Here is a 13,433-nt window from a genome sequence, read left to right as displayed (position 1 = left end):
AACCTCACACACAAGCAGCAGTGCCCGGTTTACTAGCGTGTAGATTGCAGTAGCTGGGATCAGCCTGATCTAGCTCTAATGAACTGCAAACAAAAGAGGATTTTGTCACCTGATGTGCCAACACACTTTCAAGAGCAGTCATATTTTCTTGGAAGACCTTGTGGAAAGGTAGATAGATTTTTTTATTATGCGCACATGGCTGTTACTTCTGGATCTGGTTTGCAGAACAGACATGTCCGACTGTTCATGGTTAGGAACATGAAATAAAAACATATTAAAACATCTTTTTATACACAAAATTTGAGTTGATTCCAATGATTTTTTTTTGTGAAACCAGGCAATAGGGATATTCTTTATCCACTGGCTTTACTCACCCAAATCCTTTGTTCTTTATACTTACATTATTTTTATTTATTATTTGATTTTTAGAACTGTTTTGTAAAACCTAATTGCTGTTTGAGCACAAAGTATTGATCTGACAACCTGCTCCATTGTTTTGTTTTAATCAGGTTCATTTTATTTAACAGCAAGATTATACAACACATATAAAAATTAATTTCCCTATAAAAACATCGCAGAAAGGGCAAATACCTTTGGTCAGTAAAAAACCCCACACAAATTACATAATGAACAATGTACCCGTAACCTGCTCCATTGTTACTTTGCTTTTGTTCAGTTTATTTAAGAGCAAAGTAAATTGTTAATGTAATAAAGTTGAAATTAGGTTTACATTAAGTTTTTACCATGTTAACAGTAGCTACCGTATTTTTCGGACCATAAGACGCACTTTTTTTTCCCCAAATGTTGGGGGAAAGTTGGGGGTGTGTCTTATGGTCTGACTATAGGGCTGTGGCTGGGAATGAGGGTGCTGCGGGTCATCGGGGGCACGAGCAGGCAGCAGCAGCGCCTGCCGTGACCACGTGGGCCCGATCATTACATATGCACGCCCATCCTCCCGCCCATCTCTCAGCGCAGAAGCCGGCACTGACAGGTGGGCGGGAGGACGAGCGGGGACGCGCGTATAGCAAAGAGCCGGCCGCATGATCACCCCTGGCAATTATAGCCTGGAGTGATCATGTGCGGCTGTATTCACTGCCCCCCGCGCGTCATTACCAGCGCGGGGTGCAGTGAATCAGTACACTCACCCGTCCCCGAGAGTGGAGCCGTCCCCCTGCTGCACGCGATGTCTTCCTGTCTGTGCCGGTCAGCTGATCTGTGCTGAGCTGATCGGCACAGACAGGAAGACATCGCGATGCAGCAGGGGAACGGCTCCACAAACATAGGTCAGTGGCGCAGAGAGGAAGATGATCGGTGCTGCAGGGAGTGAGGAACAGGTGAGTATAAACGTTTATTTTTTTCTCTGTGCTATAGGATACAGGCCATATATCAGGATGGTATATGAGCACGATGGGGGCATATAGCAGGATGGGAGTATATGAGCAGGCAGGATGGGGGTATATGAACAGGATGGGGGGTATGTGAACAGGATGGGGAGTATATGAACAAGATGGGGGGTATATGAACAGGATGGGGGTATATGAACAGGATGGGGGTATATGAATAGGATGGGGGTATATGAACAGGATGGGGGTATATGAACAGGATGGGAGTATATGAGCAGGCAGGATGGGGGTATATGAACAGGATGGGGGTATATGAACAGGATGGGAGTATATGAGCAGGCAGGATGGGGGTATGTGAACAGGATGGGAGTATATGAACAGGATGGGAGTATATGAGCAGGCAGGATGGGGGTATATGAACAGGATGGGAGTATATGAACAGGATGGATGGGGGAATATGAGCAGGATGGATGGGGGGTATACCAATAGGATGGGGGTATATCAATAGGATCGGGGTATATGAACAGGATGGGAGTATATGAGCAGGATGGGGGAATATGAGCAGGATGCTGGTATAGGAGCAGGATGGGGGTTTATAGCAGGATCATATACAAGGCAGGAGGATCATTACCAGGATGGGGTACCTTAGTAGAGAATTTGGGGACATTACCCCCATAACAGTGTCAGCAGCAGATCCTTGCCCCATAACAGTGTGTCATGACCACATTTTTTGCTTCAAATTTTATTTTCCCATTTTCCTCCTCTATACCAGGGTGCGTCTTATAGTCCGGTGCGTCTTATAGTCCGAAAAATACAGTAAATACTGTAACACTGGTATATATATATATTCATACATATACATACACTGGCCATGTTTGGCTGGAAAAGGTTTTTGTTGATACATGAACTTAAATGAAACAGGCAGAAACTGATAAATATGAACCTTCATCAATTTTACAGTCATCCAATAATTGAAAGTGTAAGGGGACAGCACTAAAGTTTCTTTACTTCTAGCCACAGGATTAGAGATGAGCGGACGCATGGAAGTTCAGATTCTGCTGGTCCAGATGAACTTTTTTAATGTTGGGTTTGGGACCCAGACTTGACCAGAACTTCATTTGAAGTCACTAATTGGGATGTTCGTGTCTCTGTCCACATGCAGGCAGCATTAATAGAGCACTTCAGGTATAGGGTGGGTGAGAATTTTCTATTTTTTCTGATTGGTGTACTCTACATCCAGTCATACTGTTGTTACCCCCTGTATGAGCCGATCAAACACTGCAAGCAGCTCGTACTGGGCTAAGCACCGAGTGTACCCGAGCACAGTGCGATGCTCACGCGTGAGTGGTTAGCATACGTAAAGCACCCAAACTTTTTTTTCTTGGAAAAGTCTGAGTTCGTACCGAACATCTAATCTGAACTTCAGTTTCGCTCATCTCGCCAAAAGATGAAAAACGGACTTATAGGAAATATGTCATCAGAAAATGAACAATTGTTTAAATTGGGTTTTAAATTGCACCACTCCATTCTGTTTTTTTGTGGGGGGTTTTTAACTTGAAAAAGATGTCAGTTCAGCATTGAAACACATAATTAAATAAAAATACATGTTTACTAATACCACAGCAGCAAGAATTGTTTATCCAGCCACGCAGTTGCCTTTGCCTGTCCACCCAGGAAAGCATCAAGGGGCTTCACCCTAACTCCCTGCATAAAATGTCTGACTTGGGGAGTTTCTATTTCAGATAAACCTAGAATGTGTGACCATCCCATCACTTCAAAGAAAGGCAGGTTATTAAAACAGTCATAGAACATGGGAACCAGTGAGGGAATTTGGAGAAAAGATGGTATGGGAGGCTGCTGTGAAGTGGTCATGCAGAGTAGGCAGTCTGGATTTCCTTTAAGGCTTCCTTTTCAAGGGTTTACCCATTGCATCTGTTTTTGGTGATGAAACCAGTTAAAGGGAACCTGTCAGCAGATGTTTATAATACTTCCCTAACGGTCGGTGCTTAGCAGACTGGTCAGATGGACGTCACCTTTCTCTGGGTCCCACTCCTCTTTCAGCCATCTTTGTCCTCCTTCTGAAGCTAGTGTGGATGACGCATTCTACGTTCAATGTGCACCTGTGCAGGATCTCAATGTCGGCTAGTGTAGATGACGTAGAATGCGTCATCCACACTAGCTTCAGAAGGAGTAAAAAGATGACCGAAAGAGGAGGCGCGGGACCCGGAGAAAGGAGACGCCCACCCGACCAGTCTACTCCACACCGACCATTAGGTAAGTATTATGGACACCCGGTGACCGGTTCCCTTTAAGATTATATGTTAGCAGGAACACCTTGTAATACTATATTATGTGCAGTAATCCTATCCCTCCTTTGGTTTAATATTTATAACATATTCTACGCTTAGAGCCTGCCCAAATGAAATTGATGGACATGTATTTTAGCAGTATGAAGAAAAGCCTGGGCACATGGAAGGACCTGCATCTGATATAAAGCCCTTTGGAGATTATTAATTTTTAGTGAATATATTCTCCAAAACTGCAACAAGGGAAGTTTATTCCAATTAGCCAAGTCTGATTTCATTTTTTGATGTAGAGGAACAAAGTTTAGGGAGTAGAGGTCTTCATGATTTGCTGAGAATCGTGTATCCAGATGTGTAATAGTCTGAAATGCCCATTTATAAGGAAATGTGCCTCTTGGTGAGCCACTTCTAGATTTAGAATATTAATATTAAGGACCTCAGATATCTAGGTTTGTTTTTTACTTTATAGTTGCTGAGGTCTCCAAATGGGAAAGTACAGTAGGATATTGGGAAAACATTTCTGGGTTAGAAGTGTAGATAAATACCAGATTTACAACTTTTGCTACTAATAGAAATATTTTATCTAATGGCTCTTGCTAAACATTCCAACATACAAGTACGGTATATAAAATATCCCATTAGTCCCATCCCAAATATCCCAATAGTCCCATTACAAAAGGGAAATGGCTGTGAAAGACCTTTGCTCCAGTAGTTCTATAGAGAGCCATTATGCACAATATTGACACTGACTGAGACTTGCCTTTGCCGGGACAACGGTATAAAGTCTCACTTGACCCCATTGAAGGCCTTTTCAGTGTCCACCGATAGGGAACATAAAAGTAATCTCTTGTGTTTAGCGTATGAGATCAAAGACAGAGTTTTTATAGTATTGTTCCCGTCTGCTCTTTTGGGGACAAACCCAACTTGATCTTCATATTAGGAGATGAAAAAGAGGTTGAAGACCATAGAAGATTATTTTGGACAATGTAAGGTATCAATATTTATTATGGATATTGGTCCATAATTACCGCAGACAAAGGGATCCTTACCTGGCTTGGAAATCACGCAAATATGATTCATGAGAGATTGTGTAGGGAACTGGCACCTTCATCCATAGAGTTAAAGCCTTTTGAAGGGCGGTTGTTCTATGGATTCTGAGAATAGTATATAAAATTTTGGGGTGTATCTACCGTATTTTTCGGACTATAAGACGCACTTTTTCCCCCCAAATGTTGGGGGAAAGTGGGGGGTGCATCTTATTGTCCGAATGTGGTGCTGCGGTGGAGGGGGTCATCGGGGGCACGAGCAGGCTGTAGCAACCTGCCGTGACCATGTGGGCCCGCTCATTTCATATGCACACCCATCCTCCCGCCCAAGTCTCAGCGCTGAAGCCGGCGCTGAAAGGTGGGCAGGATGATGGGCGGGGACGCGCACATAGTAAACAGCCGGCCGCATGATCACCCTTGGCAACAACAGCCTGGAGTGATCATATGCGGCTGTATTCACTGCTCCCCGCGCATCATTATCAGCGCGGGGGGCAGTGAATCAGTGTACTCACCCGTCACCGTTCCACTACAGCTTTGCGATGTCTTCCTGTCTGTGCCGGTCAGCTGATCTGTGTAGGTCAGCTGATCTGTGTAGAGAGCGGTGAGCACAGAAATGACGTCATCGCTGTGCGCGCCGCTAGTATTCACACAGATCAGCTGACCGGCACAGACAGGAAGACATCACGATGCTGCAGGGGGACGGCTCCACACAGGTCAGCGTCAGCGGCGCTGCTTCTGTGACAGAGAGGAATATGATCGATGCTGGAGGGAGTGAGGAAAGGGGAGTATAAACGTTTATTTTTTTCTCTGTGCCATAGGATACAGGCCATATACCAGGATGGGGGTATATTATGAGTAGGATGCTGGTATATGAGCAGGATGGGGGTATATGAGCAGGATCATATACAAGGCAGGAGGATCATTACTAGGATGGGGTACCTTAATAGAGAATTTGGGGACATTACCCCCATAACAGTGTTAGCAGCAGATCCTCGCCCCATAACAGTGTGTCATGATCACATTTTTTGCTTAAAATTTTATTTTCCTTTTTTCCTCCTCTAAAACCAGGGTGCGTCTTATAGTCCGGTGCGTCTTATAGTTCGAAAAAAATACAGTATCTCTGGGCCGGGACATTTACCAACCTTCTCAGATAGCAGACACTCGAAACCATGATTTAAACAATTGGTCATTTTCTGATGATACACTACCTTCAAATTTGTTGGATTTTAAAAAAACACAACAATTTCATACAGTACTAAAAGAAAGCTGAATGTAGGGCCACAATTGTAATATACTATAGTTACATGTGTTACAATGGCCAAAGTACAAAAAGCATATTGCATAAGGATTAGAAATATGTAAATAAAGTGATTTTTATTGAAATATGAAGAACAAATGTCTAGACCAAATCAATTAGACATGTTTCGCATGTACACACCGACCACTCCACAAAGCAGCGTCATGATAAAGCCAGCTCCAATATGCAGTCCCTGAAAAAAACACTTCAGAATGATGTCTGCCTAGTATCCATTAGATGTGTGCAGTTATTTATACAAGTATGCATAAAAATACATACGATAAATAATCAATATAAACAAGATCTAATTGCAAAAAGTGAAACTGATAAAGAGCATACAATAAGGCGGGCTTTGCACGCTGCGACATCGGTAACAATGTGTTACCGATGCTGCAGCGATAGTCCCGCCCCCGTCACACGTGCAATATCTAGTGAAAGCTGCCGTAGCGATTATTATCGCTACGGCAGTTTCCCACGCTCATACCTGCCGTGCGACGTCCCTCTGGCCGGCGACCCGCCTCCTTCCTAAGGGGGCGGGTCGTGCGGCGTCACAGTGACGTCACACGGCAGGCGGCCAATTGAAGTGGAGGGGCGGAGATGAGCAGGATGTAAACATCCCGCCCACCTCCGTCCTTCTCATTGCAGCCGGCGGCGGGTAAGGTGAAGTTCCTCGCTCCTGCGGCTTCATACACAGCGATGTGTGCTGCCGCAGGAGCGAGGAACAACATCGCACCTGTCGCTGCACCGGCATTATGGAAATGTCGGAGGCTGCAGCGATGATACGATAACGACGCTTTTGCGCTCGTTCATCGTATCATCTAGGATTTACACACTACGACATCGCAAGTGACGCCGGATGTGCGTCACTTTCGATTTGACCCCACCGACATCGCACCTGCGATGTCGTAGTGTGCAAAGCCGCCCTAAGATATAGCAAGGATTGAAGACAAAACTGTCTAAAGTGTAGAAATGAATTATGGGTGGCACAGAAGCTCAGTGGTTAGCACTGCAGTCTTGCGGCGCATGGGTCCTGGGTTTCCTCCGCTTTCCTCCCACACTCCAAAGACATACAAATAGGTAAATTTGTATTGTGAGTAAATAAACACAAACACCAACAAAATCCTTTATTTTAAATAAAATACATAAGAGCACCAACTTTCACCACTTTATTAACCCCCAAAACACCCTTGCAGGACTAGCGTAATCCACACAAGGTCTCACGATGATTCCAGCTCTGGTTGATCTAAAGTCACAGCGTGTGATCATAGAACATGACTGCCCGCTATGGACTTCAGACAGAGACTGAGTGAGCCACACGATCATCAGTGATGTCACTTAGGTTAGTCACAGCCACAGCTGGAAGTTCCCATGGCCCTTCACATTTGACCACAGGTACTCTAACCTCAGGGGACCTCAATGAACTCAGTGACCTCACCTTAAGTGAGGTCACTGAAGTCACCTGAGGTCTAGTTACCTGCAGTCACAGGTGGAGGGCTGTGGGAGCCTCCAGCTGTCGTCGCGGCTAACCTGGTGACGTCATTGCTGATCGCTTTTCATTCAAAACAAGCTGGGAGAAGGGGGGTCTGCGTACTGTAGTATACTGTGGCTTCCCCGTGGCCTGGAAGTCTCCTGTCATTTTGTACCATCTGTTGTGTTTCTAGTATGAGTATATATTTTTTCTTACATTATCAATTTTTTTTTTCCTTTTAGGTGGAAATCGAGACTTGCTGTGTTTTCTTCCCAAATGACAGTCTACCTTCCCCAAGCACCATTGTGTCAAACGACATTCCGGGAACAGTGAGAAGTTGGTACCATGGGCAAATGTCCATGCCAGGCACTCTTGTCATCTGCTTGCCTCATATTAAAATTATGAGTGCTGGACATAAACACATTGAACCCATTCAAGAGATTCCATTTGTTGTGCCAAGACCCATAGTGGAAGAAGGTAAAGCTGATTTTTCTTATTATTTACGTAATCTTTACCTCTCTCATATAATAACTCATCTTATACTGTATAACTATTTGGTAAGCCGGATTTTTTTTTTTCATGTATGTTATGCTATTTTTGAATTACTTATTCCATTTGAACACTGAAGGATTATGTCTCATTTATTTGTAATAGACCCATTTAACATTTTGCTCAAGTCTTAACCCCTCAGTGGAAAGCTGTCATCAGATTATAATACCAGCTATTAAACAGATTTATAAGACCTGATGAAGCTACTGTATTTACTTTAAAAATCCAGGACAGATTGACTGTATTATCTTGACACATGATTAGTCCAGTTGGAGCTAATATTATTATTATCACATTAATGGATCACACAGCACATACCTATATGGACTCTCACCAGGTTTAACAGATTTGTTTATTAACATAAATAGTTTGTATAATGAAATCTATGGACATATCTGCTTTATTACTTTTGCCTACCATTTTTTGACAAGCAGGTACAGACTGTGGAGGTTTATGTCAAATGGAGACCATGACTTAGAAGACAGAAGTGGTTTATAAAATCTTCTGTCTTCTCTTTATCAGCCTACATAATGCTTAATGAGCGCTTTGTGGTGGATAAAAGCATGGGCTGTTCTCCACGGTATTCTGGGCTCCAGTGGAAAGAAATACAAGAAAAAAATGCACTTTTTTCAAGTCATGGGGAATATGCTAAAAATAAGAACAACTTTCACTTAGCAGGTATCCAAACAACTGTGACAATTTGAAGAACAGTTTCTTTAGTGTAAAAAATAAACCATATAAAAATGAAATTAAGTTTCACTATAATTTATTTATACAGGCAAACCTCGCTAAATAATACAGTTTTTTCCCCTGCACATTGCATGTCCACATGATGTTATCTCTTAAAGGGGTTGTCCACTACTTTTCCTTAGGATAGGTCATCAATATATGATTGGCCGAGGTCCAACATCCCACACCCCTACGAATCAGCTAATCTCGGTCCTTTTGGCGGGAACAGGCAGCCGGAAATGCTCAGTTCCGGAGCTGCTCCATTTTCTGATAGTGGCCGTGGCCAGCTACTGCACTTCCGCCTCCTATTCTAATCAGCCTCTGCAGCAAAGTAGAGAGGCAAAATGAAATTTAAAAAAATGTCCGCTCTTTAATGTCCATTCAGACTTAGTCATTAGGGGGTTAAAGAATAATAGAAGAAGAGATGGTGAGAATTATTCATCTTTTATTATGTAATATAGATCATGAAATGTTATTGTGTGGCAGGTGTTACACATTTTCTGGAATGAATCATTTTCTTTGTGGTATTACATCTTTGCCATAAAATAACTTGTTCCTATTCAGATCTGCATCTTCTATGTATTATGGTGCTGGAATAGGCTAATACTGCTGTATAACAGCATGGCATCTCCACCCAGTATAGCTGGATAGGTTCCATGGGAAAAAGACTGTTCCAAACCCATTAGTATTGTAGAGGCATTACAATGCTTATGTATCTTTTTTTGTTCATTATTTTATTGTTTTTGCCATTTAACTATAAAAAATAGTATATAAAACTGAATATTCCATTTTTATATGATTGACCTAAGTATTCAACTAAATGTGTGGTCACTGCTAATTTACTAACCGCTTCATGTCCCTTTGTATATGAGAATGTCCTGTGGTATAGGATGTATGTAGTCAGTGCTACAGCTATGTAGGGGTGTCACCCCTACGAAAAGTTAAGCACGTTATGATTTTAAGGGACAGTGCTCCCACTGCGTTACATTTTTTGTGGACTCGCCGACTGAGTCTGCGCTCCCCTCTGATCTGTGCAGTTGGACTAACCCAAAAAGTGCAGGAAGCTGAGAAAGAGCACGAGAAGAGATTTGGAAAGGAACAGGAGAAGTCAGGTTGCCTGAGTGAGTGAGCGAGAGAACAACGGGGGTCATGCACAAATTAAACAAAAAATAAAAATCTGCGCACTCTCTGATGCCGCTCATAGTCTTCACCGTAGTGTCTTTTTCAATAAAATGGTGCCGGAGATAGCAGTAAGCATATGTGCGGTCTCTGGCTCCATTTTAATGAAAGCAGAGTTAGGCTATGAGCGCACTTTGCGTATTTGCATGCAGTTACGCTGCGATCTGCACCGTCCTGCGTCCCCAGCATAATCTATGAAGATTATGCAGGAGACGTGCGCACATGGCGTATTAGAGCTCAGCGCTTCAGCTGCTGCCCGAAGCGCGCGTTCTAAGAAGTGACATGTCACTTATTCCGTACGCTCTGGATGCAGTCCCCGCTCTGTCTATGGGAGGGGCTGCACTCAGAGCGCATGAAATCGGCTTTTTTTTTCATTACGGACTCTTTCTGCAGCGATTTGAAGCGCACGTGTGCTGTTCAAATCGCTGCAGAAATTTCTGCACGGACAGAACGCTACGTGCGCACATAGCCTTACTGTGGCAATGCGCATGCGCAGCCAACAACAGCAATGGTGGCGCGGCGTGATATTCTAATAAAGAAAAGGGGGCAAGCCTGGAGGACGTCGTCGGAGATGGAATAGATGCTGAGGACACGACCCACAAAGGCCCGCCCCATTGCACCCGTCAATCAAAGTGCAGTGCTTTTCTGCAACTTTGACTAAAGATATTTCAACAACCCAGCATCCAATCTTTATACAACAGGTATGCATGGGTTCAGCATCTTCCTGCCTGTATGGCACTGTCGTTACTTCATATAGCAATATCCTTGTGGTTGGTTCTCTTTAAGAAGAATTTGCTCCTCCTGCGTAAAGCATAGTCAATTTTCTGTGTAAACAGCAATACAATTGCCTGTGATTTGATGTTTTCCCTTCTATTTAGTGTAGGTCTTCACTGACCACCAATACTAAATCTGCATGAAAAAAGTGCCCCTTTAGAGTAACAGTGAGGAGGGCCAGTGTTCTGGATTGGTCACTCTTTGCAGTACACTTTCATATTTGTAAAAATGTATAAATCTAGTCTACATATACTCATATAGTAACTGAAAGGAAGACAATATAGTAAATTGATTATGAGCTATATGCCACAGGAAAAAAAAAAACAGGTTTTGGCTCCAGGCACTTTTACACAAAAATTGCAATTTGTTTTGTTATGACAAAAATAATAATTGTGGTTGGAGTTTAGGAGATGCGGTATGACCTACTATCACCCACAGATGCACTGTAATTTACACAGAAATTGTAAATTAAAACACAAATCCATGTCCACTCGGAACGGTTTGTAACAAAGAGCCCAAAAGCGACAAATGTATTTAACGGTATGTGCATCTTACTGTATGACATAGCAACATAGCAGACTTAATAAATTTCCCCAGGATGTTGTCATCAGCAGTTATCTTTATATATATATATATATATATTATACACACACACACACATATATGGTATAGTGTTTATACATTTATATATAATAAGAGAATTCTTTTTACAACTAATGCCTAACTACTATCAGAATCTGTAAAGAAAGTCGCGCAACCTCAGAAGGTTGACATCATTCCAAAATGTTTTCATTTTTACTCTCTTGGTAGCCAGGACAATTTTCAACTTATATGTGCAAAGAAAAGTAAAATGAGACTTTGTATGGATAAATTTGCATCAGTGTAAATTTTTTTTTTTATAAAAAAAAAATATATATAAAAAAATAAAAGTTCAAGATGTGCAACGTACAAGGATATAACTTATTCTTGTCTACATGCATATCTTTATAAAGTACTGAAACTGGAGAGAGTGAATTTCTGTTGTTTTTGGTTTTTTTTACTGGAAATGTTTAAAAAATAAAAATAAAAAATAAACCTATAGAATATAAAGATATAGCACCTTGAAAAGCGAATGCACTTACACAACATAACATATTTCCTGAAAGCAGACCGCCTGATGATTACAGTTGTCCTGATGGTCTGTTAATAGCCTTTTCCACTTTGCACATAAAGTCACATACAAGCGGTAGAAATTCACACTCATAGGTATTGTTCACACAGGCAATGTGGTTTGATGCAAACATGCAGCTTTATTAATTTCCTAAATCTCCAATTTGATACAGGTAAAATATAACTTTGTACCGTGTTAGCCAGTAGAGATAAAAAATTGTTTAAAAGAACTGAAGTCCTCAGTGGTTGATACCTTTTAATGGCTAACTGAAAAGATGGTAATAATAGCAAGCTTTCCAGACTACTCAGGTCTCTTCATCAGGCTCTCCAGATTTTGTGTTATATTGAGCCTCATGAAGAGACCTGAGTCTTCTGGAAAGCTTGCTATTATTACCATCTTTTCAGTTAGCCATTTAAAGGTATCAACCACTGAGGACTTCAGTTCTTTTAAACAATTTTCTAAATCTCCAAGGGATTCAACAACCAAAACAACCTCTTCCAGACACAAAGTTATAACAGCAAATAAACAGTTAATTTAGCAGGCACCTATGTGTTAGTGCGGGCTCACCCGAACAAGTTGACAGTCCGTTTTCTTGGAGCAAACATTCCATAAATAAGGGGTGCAGTCCTACCAGTCTCGGTGTCCCCTTCAGCCTGAGCTCCAAACAGATATATTCCATTCTGCACAGCTCCCACTGAACAGTCTGGTCCCTCAGCAGTGTCCACACTTTGCATTCTGCTTAATATCCCTAGCAGAGTAAAAGACCCAACTGAGCACCTGACCTGGTCCTTAGTCAAAGCTAGCGTGGTGCATGTAATTAAGACTTGCAGTGCTAGAATTTAACCCAGAACACTGAAACCTCAATCAATATCCTCAATCAGCATAGCGTTAGTAATGCAAACACAATATGCCCATAGGGCAACTAGAGGTACCCTAAGTAAAGATCGATAAAATTTAACTTTTATTACTGTTCACAAAATAAACAGACCAATCTAAAATTAGCAAGTAGAGCAACCTAGTACATTTGCTAAATCAGGTGTACGGCTGCAGACCAAACACCACATGCAGGTGGACTACTGTCCTAGCATGTCGTCAGATTAGTATAGCCCTAAGCTGCAAATAAAATCAATCAACTAATGGCCTCCCCGACATGTTTCACCATGACTGGCTTCATCAGGGGACTGAGGCTATAAAGTACTCCATGGCTTTCCTACCAGGCAAAAAAGTGCCAGAAACTGTGGGGTGTGCTATCCTCCCCAAACTCCCATTTTGCTTTACAATAGTGTACTTTGCTACATGTTTTTTATTATAGCAGTAAGATGGAAAAGAATGTAATACATCTATCGAAATGGATTTGTCATGAATTTTTAAAGTTGAACAATAAGTTGTGGTATATGGCTTTGTATTACAGTTGTGTTTCCAAACATTTTTTTGTCATTAGCATTTTTCCTTTGCATCACTTTTTTTTTTCTTCTGGTATATGCTCATGCTTATTGCGTCAAGTTCATCAAAATGGTGCGTATAATTCATGAATTTGGCACAAAGTCAAAAGTTTGCTTTTTTTTTCCTTCCACTTATCATTTTTGCTAATTTTT

General features: G+C 41.9%; 1 protein-coding gene across 1 annotated transcript in view; it reads left to right on the top strand.

Moving 5' to 3' along the window:
- The window catches only part of VPS13B (vacuolar protein sorting 13 homolog B), a 1,405,890-nt gene that overhangs the window by 701,774 nt on the left and 690,683 nt on the right, over positions 1 to 13,433 (top strand). The window contains exon 23 of the mRNA XM_075353076.1: positions 7,700 to 7,934. Within this exon, the coding sequence (XP_075209191.1) occupies positions 7,700 to 7,934 (235 nt within the window). The remainder of the gene's footprint in view (positions 1 to 7,699; positions 7,935 to 13,433) is intronic.

This window comes from Anomaloglossus baeobatrachus, chromosome 6 (assembly GCF_048569485.1).
Source record: "Anomaloglossus baeobatrachus isolate aAnoBae1 chromosome 6, aAnoBae1.hap1, whole genome shotgun sequence".
NCBI lineage: Eukaryota > Metazoa > Chordata > Amphibia > Anura > Aromobatidae > Anomaloglossus > Anomaloglossus baeobatrachus.
This window is presented reverse-complemented; position numbering and strand designations above follow the sequence as displayed.